General features: G+C 35.9%; 1 protein-coding gene across 1 annotated transcript in view; it reads right to left on the bottom strand.

Moving 5' to 3' along the window:
* Positions 1–16,352, bottom strand: part of LOC150076390 (forkhead box protein K1-like) — a 228,315-nt gene that overhangs the window by 59,557 nt on the left and 152,406 nt on the right. The window contains exons 3-4 of the mRNA XM_090388139.1: positions 14,523–14,859; positions 3,798–3,991 (exon numbers count right to left, since the gene is read on the bottom strand). Of these exons, the coding sequence (XP_090244265.1) occupies positions 3,798–3,991; positions 14,523–14,859 (531 nt within the window). The remainder of the gene's footprint in view (positions 1–3,797; positions 3,992–14,522; positions 14,860–16,352) is intronic.

Genomic DNA, 16,352 nt, shown 5'->3' with positions numbered 1-16,352 from the left:
AAACAGTGAAAGGAGCAAAGGTGGAATTGGCTTTCTGGTCCATAAAGATAAACAACATTTTGGAATTCAAAAGTACATCACCAAGGATGTCAAGACTACTACTCAGGATTTCTAAGAGGTACAAGCTAAAGGTTTTAATGATTTATGCACCAACATCGAGCCATGATGATGAAGAGGTTGAAGAAATGTGCACCGAAACTGAGAGTCTTGTAGATGAGCAGAAAACCCACTACAATATCATTATGGGGGACTTCAATGCTAAGGTTGGAAAGAGACAAAATAGTGCAGAAAGGGGGAACTATGGGAAATTTTGGAATTAGTGAAAGACTTGTGGAATTTGCAGAATCTTGAGGTATGTCAGTAATGAACGCTTTTTTCAACAAAAGGGTGAACAAAAAATGGACATGGAAGAGCCCAAATGGATTAACAACTAATGAAATCGACTTCATCCTCACTAACAGAAGATATATTGTAAACTATGTTACTGTCCTGAACAAAGTAAATGTTGAAAGTGATCACAGAATGGTAAGATGCACACTTGACATAGATGTAAGAAAAGAAAGAAAAAAACTGACCCGAGTAAATAATACAAAAGGTCTTTCTTTGATATAAAAGAAGAGGAGAAAAGACAGTATGTACTGGAATTTAAGAACAAGTTTGAGTTTCTGCAGACTGTTCAGGACGAAGATATCAACAAGGAATATTACAACTTCTGAAAATGATAAAGCCCAAAAAACCTATAGGTAAAAAGAAATCCAAAGAAGAAAAAATTAGTCAAGAAACACTTGTCGTGATGAACCGAAGAAGAGAAATGAAGAGCAAGATAAACACCGACAAGGATAAAATTGAGTATACTGAGTTATGCAAAGCCATTAGAAAGAGAATCAGAGAGGACATAAGATGATTTAACATAAGAAAAGTAGAACAAGCATTATGGGAAAACAAAGCAGCAGCCATGAGCAGTAATACAAAAAGACAAATAATACTGAAACTGAAGAATAGAGATGGTGTACTTTTAAAAATAGAAGAGAAGGCACAATTCAAATAGCAGAAGACTACTATAGAGAATTATACAAGGAGCGAGGAAATGATGCCAGCAGTGGGGAAAATGGATCACAAATTAGTAACACATACAACATACCCGATATCTTTGCTGATGAGGTTGAACATGTGTTGAAGAAAATGAAGAATCAGAAAGCCCCGGGGAAAATGAAATTACGATAGAGTTATTTAAAATTGGGAGGAAGAGACATGACACAGAAAACGGCAAGACTCTTCACAAAATACATTAGAAAAGGCATGACACTTAAGAAGTGGAATACTACAAGCATAGTTTTGCTGCATAAGAAAGGAGATAAATCAGAAATTGGAAATTATAGACCAATTAGCTTGTTACCCCACATTTACAAATTGTTCATAAGGGTCATTCTAAACTAACAGATTAGAAAGAATACTTGATGAGAATCAACCGAAAGAGCAAGCCTTTAGGACAGGATTCTCAACTATGGATCACCTTCACGTAATATCACAGCTAATAGAGAAAGCAAATGAATATAAAACACCATTATGCCTGACATTTATGGATTATGAAAAGACATTTGACTCCATACAGCACAAGGCAATGTTTCGGGCACTGGAAAGACAAGACATAGATACCCCATATATTATGATTTTGAAGAAAATATATGAGAACGCTATCTCCTTTATTAGACTAGACAAAGACAGTAGCAAATTTAAAATTGAGAAAGGAGTTCGATAAGAAGTAGCAATATCTCCGAAGTTGTTTACTGCTGCCCTTGAGTAAGCTTTCAGAAGATTAGATTGGTCGCAGAAAGAGGTCAATGTGAATGGATAGTACCTAAACCATTTACGGTTTGCAGATGACATTGTGATCATAAGCATGACCCCAAAGAATTAGAGGAAAACCTTAATCAGTTATGCAGAGTTAGTAAGGATTTTGGACTAAAGATGAATATGGCTAAAACAAAAGTAATGATGAACAAGTATGCCACAAAAAGGTATATAATCATTGAAGGAGCAGTAATTGAAAAGGTGGATTCATATACTGATCTGGACAAGTCATTAGCTGTAATAATGATAAATGGCTGTAAGTCAAGAGAAGAATAAATTTTGGATGGATAGCATTCAGTCACATACTGAGGAACAATATCCCAATTTGTCTGAAACGTAAAATAATGAACCAATGTATACTCCCCACCATGACTTATGGAAGCGAAACTTAGGCACTCACCAGAAGAGAAGCTGAGAACTACACAGCGAAGAATGGAACGAATTATATTGGGAATCAGAATGTTAGATAAGAAGAGAAACACATGGATTAGGCAGCAAACTCAAGTAAAGGACATCCTTATCAAAACTAAACAACTAAAATGATCTTGAGCAGGATGCATAGCTTGAAGACATGATGACAGATGGACTAAGAAAATAACAGAATGGTACCCAAGAGGAGCTAGAAGAAAACCAGGAAGACAACAACAGAGATGGACAGATGAAATTCACAAGTTCGTGGGTAGTAAATGGATGGCCACTGCACAAAATAGAAGGAACTGGAAAGTTACTGGAGAGGCCTTCATCCTGCAGTGGATTGAAAATGGCTGATGATGATGACTGAGCATTAAAAATAACACAGTACTTTATTTAAGATTAACTATAAAAACTCTTTCATTGAGAGACAGACTTCCTGGAATTTTATTATCAATGAAAGAATAAATAATATGGAAGTGTTAGTTTAACTGATACTATTATATGGTGTTTCAGAACACTCTGGCTAGGTTTCCTGTTGTCATAAAAATCTGCAACTGCCAAAACAATAGAACTAGAAGCATAAGGCTTGAGGAGAAATTTCCAAATTACAGGAGATTAAGTGAAATTTTTTTTTTTTTTTTTTTTGAAATTCTAAATTTTTTTAAGATGCCAGGTTTGAGTTTTGCTGTATTTCGATGAAATAATTATTTTACTTGGACAATAAGAAAAATTTCATAGAGGTATAGCTAATTTTTAATATTTTGTAATATCTTTCTTGTTTATACATATACAGATCTATATTTTAAAGGATGCTTCAAACATGAAAGGTATTAGAACCTACAGGACTGCAGTATCACATGTAGGCTGAAACTTGAGAAACACTTGTTGTTGATGATGGACTTTAATTTCTGTAATGTCTGTTCAAGAACAAACTGTCTTGAAAATTTTCCCAGTATTTGTTGCCATCTCTTATCTATATTAAACTTCTTTGACAATAATTTCACTCAAACACTGGGCAGTTAAGTCAAAATAAAAGCATATTAATATTTTAAAGCATTTATACACAAAATTTCATTTTTGCAAAATTCAAAAAATTTATACAAAAAAAAATCTTCACAGCATCTACTGATATTAGAAACTCACTACTGGGAACACACAAAACATTCAGGGAGCTCACTCGTGAAATCTTTTGAAAAACATCTGTCAGACTACCTAGTTGTTACACTGCATCACTCTCCCCTTCTCCTCCTGTTTCCCCCTTCCCACTCTCCAAATCAAAAACCATTATCACAAAAGCCTACTAACATGTTAATGTTTCAATGTGCCATTTGCTGATATGCAAAAGCCTACTGATGTGTCAATTCAAAATTTATGGATTTCTATTTGTCTGATTTTAATGAAATTTAGAATAGCTGTACAAATATTTTTAAAAGGCCCAAATAAAAAATTTCATGACAATGTGTCCACTGGGGGTTGATTTGTTACTATGCAGCTGATAAAGAAAGCACAAAAAACAGATCACAATTAACAACCTGGATGATAAGCCTCCATATGGAGCCCTGAAGCAGGGTACTCCCCGTTGCCGCCTTTTTCTAAATGCCTGTTCTATTAGTTTGGTTTCTGACTGGGGATCAATCCTCCAGAATGAACCCTTTCCTGGTTCTTCTTGCGGTCGTGGTACTTTCACAAAATGTCTGTTGAGGGACAAGTTGTGACGTATGGAATTCTAGAAGAAAAACAAGTTTTAAATATAAGTAAATAAAATAAACAAACAAAATAATTGTTTAAAAAAATTTAAATAACTATAATATGTAATAATATGTAAGAAACAATAATTTTTTAAAAATTATGATGGTCCCAAACATGAAAGGTATTAGAACCTATAGCACTCTAGTTTCACATTTAGGCTGAAACTTGAGAAGACACTTGCTCCTACTGGACTTGAATTTCTGTGGACTATAATTTGAAGAAACTACATAAGGAAGGTAGTTCCAAAGAATAGAAGCAGAAGGGATAAATAAGTAAGAAAAAATTTGTTCTGTGAGTTTGGGGATGAACTGTGAATGGATACTGAGTAGTTTGAGCATGTGTGGACTGATCTGGATGAACGAGGTAGAATTACTGATGCAAATTCAGAAGAAATATCTGTAGAAAAGGCATACAGCAGAAACTAAACATCTTCCTAATAAAAAGTGGAACAGTTTCTGAGGATCATAAATTAACCTGATTGTTAGGTGGGTGGCAATGATACCCCTAAATTGTAAAATGTCAATATTATAACAAAATTAGAAAAGCATGAGAACATTTCAATTTCAGTATTATTATACTCAAATTCAGTTTTCCAAAGATTAAGCTTCCCTTTGAAAGTTTCTATTTTATCACTGAGTATTAATATATTTATTCCCTTGAAGACTTAAATTTAAATCATTAAAGTTTTTCAAACGTATCAGCAAGGGAACTAAGTTTTCCAAGCCATTTTTGATTTGTAAACAATTGAGCAAGGTTCTGATTTTTATCCGATAGATAAAAATCAAAACTTGATGTTTAAGGCCAAAAAGACATCACAACACTTTACCACTGGACAATCACACCACTTTTGCATCTAAAAGAAACATTTCATCCAATTTCATTATAAAGCATTGTGAAAAGTCTGCTATTTAAGCTTCTACTTTTTAATAAAGTTGATCACACTTATCGCATCTTTCAAAACTTAGTGCAAATCAGTTTGCATTTCGTTTGCTACTAATGCTTCCATATGTACCGTATAATGCAATGATTCAAAACTATATTTGGAGCAATTTCCTTTATTTTGCCTTTTAAACCTTTATTTTATAATGTTAATTCAGCCATACCATCAGTACAAATCGCAAAGCAGTTCTTCCACTTCAGACAATATTTGTTTGAAAGAAAACGTTTATAACATCAAAAATCTCGCCCGTCGTCCTTCCTTCCAAAGCTTTGCAAAATAGAAATTCTCAAAAATATCTCCCTTGTAGCAGTATCTGACATATACAATAAGTTGAGCAAGGTTTTAAATATATGTGAATTCATCTAACTGTATTGCAAAAATTGGACTTGCTCTCAATCGATTTAATAAATTGAATTTTATGTTGTTTGCAATAACTGTCTTTGGATAGAGAAATAGTATTTAAATCATTGCTGTACTTTTCATGCATAATTGAAATCATTTTTATAGCAGCAAGGAGAACAAGGGATTCAGCAATAGTATGCGATTTAAATTTTTTTCTTATTAAATATGAAACTTCCAATGATACTCTAAGAGCTTTAGAAGAAACTGCAGTGTTTCTTCATGAAAGATTTCAGACCTTGTATGGTGTCTTCGTGTCTTTTGAACAAGGATTCAGTTTTTTTTTTTCATTATCTATGGATGTTTTGTGTGTAAGCGTCTTTTTAATTTAATTGGTTTCATGCTTTCATTAGCCATTTTTTCGTAACATATAATGCACACAGGACATTGCTCATCATCAACAACACTAAGTAAAGTAAAGCTGTACTTCATAAATTCTTGATATTTTCTATTCTTTTTTATTTGGAATATGATGGCTCTCTACCAGAAATTGGTGACTGCACTACACTTGAAATAATGTTTGTGTCCAAAATTTCACATGATACATTTCTTATCCTTTCAGTTTCTGATGTACCTGTAGCAACATTACTGTCATCACTCCTTGACTGTTTTGTTCTGATCACCCAATTGTCCATGGTAAAATATATAAAAATGTGTACATTTTTTTTTTGTTTTCTTAAAAACAACGATAATATAAAAAGTAGCAGAAAAATGAAAAACACATCCAAGTTGATGTGAAAGCACTGAATTATGAAGCAAAATAAAGCATGCATGCAACAGACTTGCTATTTACTGCCACCACATATTCACACCTCTGGCCTTTAAGCAATTTTAGAAATTTTTGCTGTAGGAAGCACGAATTAAGAGCTAGGGAGATTACAGTTCAGCAATTGAGTAGTACTGAGAAGTATTAATACATACTGAGAAGTCACACTAGTCAGCTGCTTTCTGTGTCCATAGCCAAATTAAGCCATATTATCCACAAGGACAATAAAGCAAGAAACATTCTTGCATCACACGTGAAACCACCCTAAAAAATAGAGTGGCAATAAGGTTCATTCGTATCTCAGACTTCATTCGAGTAGTAATGTCTCTACACTTACAGTATTGAAAAAGTAATTTTAACAACAGGTTTTCTGTCTTTTATGTACACAAAAACTAATTTTATTTAAAAATTGCTGCGATCCCCAGAGGGGACACGCCCCATAGTTTGCGCATCACTGCAATAATACATTGTTTTTTAGTTATTCGTTCCAAAACTTCGGAAGTTGAAATTTTCACTGTATAACTAAGCTATTTATCTCTCTAAATTTTTGAATATTTGCTGATGCTATCGAGGCAGTGTTAGGTGGGTCGGAAAACTGCTAGCTTGGGGGGAGACAAAGACCAATAGATTGACAGTAGCCACTGGCAGAGGTGAAAGAGATTCTTGCACTGCTTCTATTAGAATGAGCAGAAGCCTGACAAACAAGATGCATGATATTTCAGAGACTGCTGGGAGCCATTGCGGTACAAGTAAACACATGGGTTGTGTTAGGGTAGCTAAGAATAGAAACAGGTGCAGGTATACTTGCGTGTACACCAATGCTAGGAGTTTAGTAAATAAATTTGATGAATTTGAGGTATTGCTCAAAACATCAAAGGCAGATATTGTTGGGATATCAGAGACGTGGTGTCACACAGATATAAGGGATGCAGAACTGGAATTTGGGGAGTACAATGTCTACAGAAAGGATAGACAGGATAGGAAGGGGGAGGGGTTATGCTATTAGATAAGAAACACATAAAAACCAAGGAAGTGAAGCCAGTCGACATCGCTGGACAGTGCAGTGCTGAGTCAGTTTGGTGTGACATAATCATTGGGAGATCAAAATTGAGAGTAAGAGTGTGCTATAGGCCTAATGACTCTGATGAGTATAATAAGAAACTGTACATGGAAACAGAGTGGGCCAGTAAATCAGAGAGTCTTATAGTGGGAGATTTTAATTTTCCAGATATTGACTGGAATTTGGGGGCTGGTCATTCACACACTAGTAGGGCTTTTGTGGATTTATTGGATGATTGTTTTCTACATCAGCATGTTCGGGAGGCAACTAGAGGGAGTAATACTCTTGATTTGATTATCAGCAGTGATTCTTCATGCATTAAGAATCTGCAGATAAATGAACCACTAGGTGGCAGTGATCACAGTGTGCTGAAGTGGGACTTACTCAAAGAGGTAACTACCATTAGGGGTAAAGGGAAGGGTTATTGCTTCCGTAAAGGCGACTACGATGGACTGAGACAGTATTTAAATTCTATACAGTGGGACCAACTGATGATGTTACCAACAGCAAATTCAAAATGGGAAGCATTCAAAGAACTTATCTTGGAAGCTACTAGGCTTTACATACCAACTAAGAAATATTGTTCAAGGTTTAGGCCAAAATGGATGTCAGATAAACTAATGAGGCATATGGCAGAGAAGAAAAATGCATGGGATAATTACAAATTAACACATGACACAGAAGCCTATGATAGATACAAGTTGATATGCAACCAAGTTACAAAGGAGGTTAGGCAGGCGAAGGCAGATTACGAGAAATCCTTGGCAAGGGATGCAAAGAAAAACAGCAAAGAGTTCTTTACTTATGTAAACTCTAGAAGGAAGGGGATGAATCAGATTGGTCCACTTGATATTGATGGGTCAACTGTTGATGATCCTGCTCAGGTAGCTAACAAACTAAATGAATATTTTGCATCGACATTCACACATGAGGAGTTATTCAGCGAGGGGAATGCCAGAGGTGTATTCAACTCTAGCAGTAAGCTACAGAATCTTGAAATAACTGGGAGTAAAGTGGAGGAGAAACTGTTGAAGATAAACACAAGAAAGGCACCCGGGGTGGATGGGATCTATCCAGTTATATTAAGGGACGCAGCAAAAGAAGTAAGCAAACCCTTAGCCATAATTATGAGAGCTTCTTTGGACTCAGGGGAGGTAACCATAGACTGGAGATGTGCAAAGGTGACCCCAATTCACAAAGGAGGATCAAAGGCTGACACAAGTAATTATAGACCTGTGAGCTTAACTTCTGTTCCAGGAAAATTAATGGAGGCACTGGTTAAAGAAGCACTGCAGGATCATTTAGACAAGACTTCAGTTATAGCTAGGGACACAGCATGGTTTTGTTAAGGGGAAGTCTTGCCTGACCAATTTGATTGGATACTATGATGCAGTCACAAAAGAACTGGATGCAGGGAATAGCTTTGATATTATATACTTGGATCTTAGAAAGGCTTTTGATACTGTTGCACATGGAAGACTGCTACACAAATTGGAGCAGTGTGACATTGGAGGCAAATTGCTGCCATGGATAAAGGGGTGGTTGAGGGGGAGAAGACAGAGAGTAATAATCAATGGACACTGCTCATCGTGGACAAATGTTATTAGTGGAGTCCCTCAGGGCTCAGTGTTGGGTCCATTATTGTTTTCTGTATTTATAAATGATATTGACGATGGTATATCAAGCTTAATGTCCAAGTTTGCAGACGATACAAAGGTTGGCAGGGTTGTCAAGGACACTACTGACACTATGCTGCTGCAACAGGATCTGGAAAGGTTGAGCAGATGGGGTGAGAGGTGGCAAATGAAGTTTAACATTGACAAATGTAAAGTACTACACGTGGGAAACAGCAACCCCAGAGCAACGTATCAACTCTGTGGTACTACACTGACTGTGGTAGAGAATGAAAGGGACTTGGGGGGTGGTTGTGCAGGCAGATATGAAGTTCTCTGAGCAGTGTAGATGGGCTGCAAGAGTAGCTCATGGAGTATTGTCAATGATATACAGGAATTTTTCCAGCAGGGATAAGGAGGTGATTATTCCCTTGTATAAGGCAATGGTCAGGCCACACCTAGAGTACTGTATACAGGTCTGGAGGCCTCATTTCAAGAAGGATGTAGAGCTGCTGGAACAAGTACAGAGAAGGGCAACAAGATTAGTGAATGGAACAAAGGGGTGCTCTTACGAAGAAAGGCTTAAGTTTTGCAAATTACAGTGTCTGGAGACTAGGCACCAGCGAGGTGATCTGATAGAGGTGTATAAAGCCTTGAATGGTTTGAGCATGCTCAATGCTGATGGGATTCTTCCTCTAGCTCAGAATAATCATAAATTCGAATTGAGGAAAGACAGATGTAGGATAGACGTGCGGAAATTTGCCTTTAGCCAGCGGGTGGTTGGTTGGTGGAACAGACTTCCATCCCTTGTAGTGGAAGTTGATAGCCTAAATAAGTTTAAGGCTCAGCTGGACAGGTATTTTGAACGAACAGAGGGGTAAAGTGGAAGTGGGTTTTTTTTTTTTTTTTTTTTGGCTGATGCTGCATAAGCTTGCTTTCTTGCATCAAATGCCTCTACTAATGCTAATGCTAAAAGATCATTTTATAATGTAAATAGTATTAGTTACCAAGTCAAATCATTAAAACGCACTACACTTCATCATTATCATATGTTCTGTTATAAGAATCGGTTTTGAAAGCCTTCGTGATATTTTTCTAAAGCATATTTCTGGAGGTCACGACCATAAAACAATAAAAACAATTTGCAGTTTCTGGTTTATTAGGCTTTTCTGTTAGTGCAAGCAGTTATAAACAGGTAGCAAACTCGATGTTATTGCATTTATGAAAATACTGATAGCTGGAATTCTGTGGGTTTTTACGTTATTAGGGTGAAATGTGTTTCTCCTTCACTGCAATCTTCAATCGTAAAAAAAAAACATAAATAAATTTTCAGAATCTTCTCTTCATTCCTTTTTTCTTTAAGCTTCATAAACTTGTTACTCCCCGCGAATTGTGTTAGTTGCAATCTCACTTGCGCTTATCTTGTTAGTTAGTTGCAATTTAGGTGTGCCATTAAAAAATGCTTATGCATGCTATCATGAAATTTATAAAGAGATTATCTTGGAAATAAACACCTCTTGAAGCATTTCTGAAGAAGACAACTCCTTGTGCAACAAATCAATAACAAGTGCCGACCCAACAATGAGTGATCAACAAGAGTGCATTTAGTCGATGATGAAGAATAAACATTCTTCAACATTTGTAAGTCATAAATAACTTCTTTAAATTATAATTTACTTGATTTTACAGGCTTTGTTTTCATTTCTTTGGATAAATCAATCATTAGTTAAACAAACTAATTAGCTAACTAATTTCAATGTTGAGAATGTAACCCCTGTTTTTAACATTATTATTATTATCATTTTCTGTTTATTTCTCTTTCGAGACACCCATAGACAGCACGTGGGTAGAGGGTGTGGTTACATTATATCAGTATTTACAAGCATATTTACATGAACTTATTTACAATATTTGGAGATGAAAAAACAGAGTATGTGGTTAATGAATTAATTGTTATGTTGGTTTAATTAATTGCGAATGGTTATTAAATGCTAAATATTATTATATAAATTAGTCTTCTTATTATATTTGTACCTGCGGTACACATTACCAAAGATTTCTGTCCTATACATTTTGTCTGTACATAGTTTCTCTGGATCTATATTTAAATTATTAAAATAATTTACAGTATTTGCTGGGAAAAATCTCCCCAGAGAGTCCAACTGAGTCAATTTGCACTTGAGACTTGGTTCTTCCCTGTTTATTCTCGGTTTTATCATCCGAGGGCGAGTGATCACATTTCCCACTTTCGGCGCATCTATTCTCTCCATTAGTAGCTTTGCCAGAGTTAAGATGTTTCTGGTTGTGATGATATACTTCCAGGGTGTGATGTCCAGATTGGCAGACAAGACCGCTCTTGAGAGGGTAAATGGTTTCCCGGAGATCTTGTTTAGCCATCTCAGGAGCCAGTATTCTACTCCTAAGAAGGCCTTGATGTTGCTCTCAGGGGCCGATGACCAGATAGTCGATGCGTACAATGGAATCGGTGTAACGCATTTAAGGATGTATTGAATCATAACATAGGGCTTCGGAGACCGGTGAGTTCTTGTCTAGTGCTCCAGAGTGCTGCATATGTCTTTTTCCTGATGTGTTCGATGTGAGGTATGAAGTTTAATCCTTCATCCCACTTAAGGCCTAGGTCAACATGTGCGGGCGATTTTTGGACTCTGGTGTTGTTCACAAAAATCATAATTTCATTTTTCTTCTTTTTGTTGGTGAAGGTCATTTGGGCAGTTTTATTTTCATTAAGTTTCAGGCCAATGTAGTGCAGATATTCTTCTAGCTTCCTGATTGCCTCGTTTGCTTCCTCTGATAGATGGGGTACAGTTTCTCGTCAGCATATGTAATAAATTGTTCACAGTTTTGAGCTAAAAATGGGGCTAGTGTGAAGAAGGTGGTGGACAATACGTCCCCTGGAGATACAGTAAGTTGCTGTTTGTTTCCCGTTTATTGCTATAATTTGTCCTTCTTGAAGGGTGTTAGTCAGAATGCTTAAAGTGCTTCCTGAAATGAGGAAATACTCCTTGAGGATTACTGTTATAGCTGGGATTGAGACGTCGACAGTTGTTGCTACATCCAGGAAAACGATGTCCAACTGTTGTTTATTATTTAAAGCTAGCTGTATTCAGAGTAGAGTCGCCATTAAATTTGTAATAGTTGACCTTCAAGGAAGCACAGAATGTAAGTGTTCTGGCCTGTCCCCAAAGCAGTGCTGATTGATGGTGTTCAGGATTGCTTTTTCAAATATTTTTTGCAGAGAGCATCTGATTGCGATGGGCCTGAAATCTTTACTGGTTTTAGGATTGTTTATTTTTGGAACTGGTTTTACGTAATATCTTTTCCATGTTTTCGGGATAATCCCCTCACTTAGTATTCATTGGAAGAGGTGGTGGAGCGTGTCGATTATGTAAGCGCTACGTATTTTTATCATGAATAGCGGGAACTGGTCCGGCCTGATTGTTGCTTTACTAGGGAGTGAGTTAATAGCTTCCTTTAAGTTTTCCCTGCGGATATTAATTTCATGTAATGTTTCTAGCTCTAGTTTGGTTAGTGCCATTGGGATCCATCAGTTTTTTAATCATTTTCTGCATCTCACAGATATTTTCCTCGCAATTTTTCTGCTTTTCATTCAAAGGCTTTCCGAAAGTGACTTCTGTCCACTCTCTAAACAGCTAGTCCGTCATTTCTTTTTTGTTGTTTTTCTTGCTAACTATTCTCTTTCCTTTTAAATTTTTCCTTCATAACCTCAAAGTATGCTCGTCTTTTCAGTCGAATGAACTTTGCCCTTTCGCATTTATACGCAGTCTGATCAGTCGGGTGTCCAGTTCTTTTCCACTTTCGATAGAGCTTTTGCTTCTTTTTAAACATAACTTTAACTTGTGGAGTGAACCAAGAGTTCGCTCTGTCGGAGATCTTTAATACTTTCGCTGCTCCTAGACGGGCGATATGCAAGAGTAACCGCAAAATCTCATCTATGGCTTCTTCAGTGGACATCTTATGTAGACTTTGAAAGTTGTATTAAGCTAAGCATTGCAAGATGACGTCGCATTTAATATATTTTGTGGAAAATATCAAATTCGATTCATTACCCTGATGTGTGCTGCAGTTCTGATCAGCAGTCTGTCTATTATGTCTATGGGAAATAAATTCCCACTTAACGAGTTTTCGCTTTACGAGCATGTGCTAGGAATGAACAACCTGTATATGGACACTGTGAAAATAAAGTACTTGAATTCTACAAGGCTCTCCCATCTGAAGATTTTCCACTAATAAAATAAAAATGCAATGGAAATAGCTACTTTGTTCAGATCAACGTGTTTGCAAGCAATTTTTTCACACGTGAAATCAAATAAATATTAAGAAACAGAACAACAGATGAGCATCTTCATTCTGTACTGAGAATTGCTGTCAAAAATTTTTAACCAAATTTTGAACAATTATCTAAACACATCCAGCCTGAATCATCTCATTAAATGTTAAGTTTTGTTCTGTTAATGTTATTGTGTATTTTACTTATTAAATTGAATATTTTTAATTTTAGGTGCATCATTATATTTATTAATTCACCTTAATATTGAAAAGTAGCACTCTAGGTTGTAAATTTTCTGAAGTGAGCGTTTAAAAGCAAAACTAAGGTTTTTTTTTTTTTTTTAAATAACAAAAGTAAGTCATATTTAATAAAATTTAAAAAATAAATCAGTGACATTGATTTGTTGCACATAAAATGTTGGGTATTTATATTTTTTATATATAGCCTGAAAATAAAAAATGGTAACATGAAAATAGAAACTCCGTTTTACATGTAACAAGATATGGAAAATGTTACACGCTTTAATTTTTCTCGAATCACTCAGTATGGCATGCAAAACAAATCTAACTTTGAATGTAGCCCCAGTACAGGAAAAGGTACAGAGAAGGGCAACAAGACTGGTGAGTGGAACAAAATGGTTCTCTTACGAAGAAAGGCTTAAGTTCTGTAAATTGCAGCATGTGGAGACTACGCACCTGCGAGGCGATCTGATTGAAGTGTATAAGGCCTTGAATGGGTTGAGCAGGCTCAATGCTGATGGGATTCTTCCTCTTTACCAGATTACAAATCTGAGGGGCATAAACTGAAATTGAGGACAGACAGTTGTCTAATAGATGTGAAGAAATTTGTCTTTAGCCAGCGGGTAGCTGATTGCTGGAACAAACTTCCATTTGTCATTGTGGAAGTTGATAGTTTAAATAAATTCAAGGAAGTGGACAAACTTTTGGAGCAAATAGATCGGTGAAATGGGAAGGGGTTTTTTTTTTTTTTTTTTTGCTGATGCTGTATAAGCTTGCTTTCTTGAATCACATGCCTCTACTAATGCTAAAAGTTGAACCCCACTAATTTAGGGTATCAACTTCGTGAATCAGTATGGTCGTTGAGCCCCCCTCCCATCGCATTATTTCTATGGGAACAGCTTTTGATTTATATATACATAATATATGCAAAATGTTTCAAGGAATGTATCTATATATAAATCAAAAAACGAATGTACATTAAGTGCCTTTACTTCAAAGCAACAACAGAAAGTAAATTGTATGTCAATTTTGTATAAACTCTTTCTCCTATAACGCAAAGTTTATAAGGTTTTCCCCATTATCTTTGTATACAGTAAAACAATGTATATGTAACAAAACATTTCTCCTATTATGATAACTAATAATCTAAAAACTATCACATTTTTTTTATATAATATTTACCTGCCATCCCCTATCTGCTGTCCTATAAAATGGATAATTTTTGGTAATATAAGAATAAATTTCATTCAGCGTTAGTTGTTTATCTGGAGCAGAAGATATAGCTTGGACAATCAATTGTGCATAACTAAATGGAGGTTTCTGGTCATCTCTAGAATTAGAGAGTTCATTGTTTGTTGTGGGTGGTTCAGTTGTTGGTACAGTCAATTTCTGCTCAGGCTTTTCTTCTGTGGAAACAGTAGAAGCTACATATGCTGCAGCTGCTGCCATCTGTAATTCACTGGCAATATTTCGGCGGTGGGAACCTGCCCTAGGACTTGCAGGACACGAATTTGCAGCACTACAAAAAAAAAAAAATAAAGTGAGCACTTTAAAAAAAAGAGGAACTGAGGGAAAATTCAAATAATTATTTTAGCTATTATTTAACTTGTATCTAGCATCTAACACTAATTTATTACTATATTACACAGTTCTTGCCAAGAAAAGCTTTAACTCATCTATGGTGGACAGGATGGATTTCCATTACCAATGAAAATATATTTCATATTAGAAAAAATTTCTTATTCTGCTGGCCTCTTCAATGCCCTTAGAAGGAATTCAAAATTATGTGTTAGCAATAATAAATACCATTAAGTTCAGTGATTAGATTACAGAATAGTTTAGGGCTAAAGCCTCAGGTTATAGTAGGAAGGTGACTAGCATACAACTCAATGCAAATGCATCATTTCTGTACGTAGCCATCTACTTAAATACAGGCAACCCCTGTACAACATGGTTTCGATCTAAAACGATTGATAAATTGTGACAATCCTCACACAACACAGTGCTTATATAACACGGATAGAGAATTTCGGCAAACTTCACATAACTGGGTATTTTTGAGCTTTTGTGCCGGGGGGAAACCCTGCTATTACTGTATGTTGGATGTAATTTTTCAACATTTCCACTCTTTTTGAATCCCGGCTGTTGACTTATCAAAAAAAAAAAAAAAAACCCTATATTTTATTTTTGTTGGGAAACCCCCGTGTTATGTTCTGTGCTATTGAACACTTGTGGAAAATTCTAGATTTCAAAGTTTATTACTATTGAATAGCATGCCAGGCCATCCAAACGTTGAAGTTATGTTTCTACCACCACAGTTGTAGTAGGTTAATACAACTTCTTTCATTCGGCCATTAGATCAAGAGCATTATATCCACCTTTAAAACTCATTATATCAAAAAATCGTTACAATGGATTTTGGAAAAAATTGATTCTGAATCTATTGAAGTAGGTATGGAAACATTTCTCAATTGTAGACTGTATCAGAATCATAGCTTTATCGCTCGAAGAAGTAAAATTTTCAACGTTCATTGCATGTGGAAAAATGTATGGTCAGAGTCAGTTCATTTGGGAAATATGGTTGAACCGGCAGAAAATGAAATCAGTGCGATAGTAGAACTTGCTACGTCAGTAGGAAGGGAAGGTTTTGATGATATGACTATTGAAGCCCTCGTGGGTAGCACAGCTGATAGAATCGCCCTCCTCCCCACACAGGGTGGAAAAGACCAGAGTTCGAAACCTGTTAATGACGGGGGGGGAATTTTTATGGGTATTTTTCACAACGTGGCTGAGTTAGTCAGGCTCAGGAAGCATGGTTTTTTCCTCCCAGAAATTCAGGTTTTTCGTACATCAAAACAGAAAATCTACCTCAGGACACGCAATTTATAGACAATATATGCAGAGCAATATATTGTCTCTGCATATAATGGAAATGATGGAAATGGCATCAGAAGTAAAACCAAATCAATTCAGAGGATGATAGCGCAGATGAAAATTCTAAGCTTCCAAATT

Source organism: Mastigoproctus giganteus, chromosome 13 (assembly GCF_048544385.1).
Source record: "Mastigoproctus giganteus isolate SK-2022 chromosome 13, ASM4854438v1, whole genome shotgun sequence".
In the NCBI taxonomy this organism is placed as follows: Eukaryota; Metazoa; Arthropoda; class Arachnida; order Uropygi; family Thelyphonidae; genus Mastigoproctus; species Mastigoproctus giganteus.
Note: the sequence above shows the minus strand (reverse complement) of the source record. Positions and strands in the feature narration are given on the sequence as shown.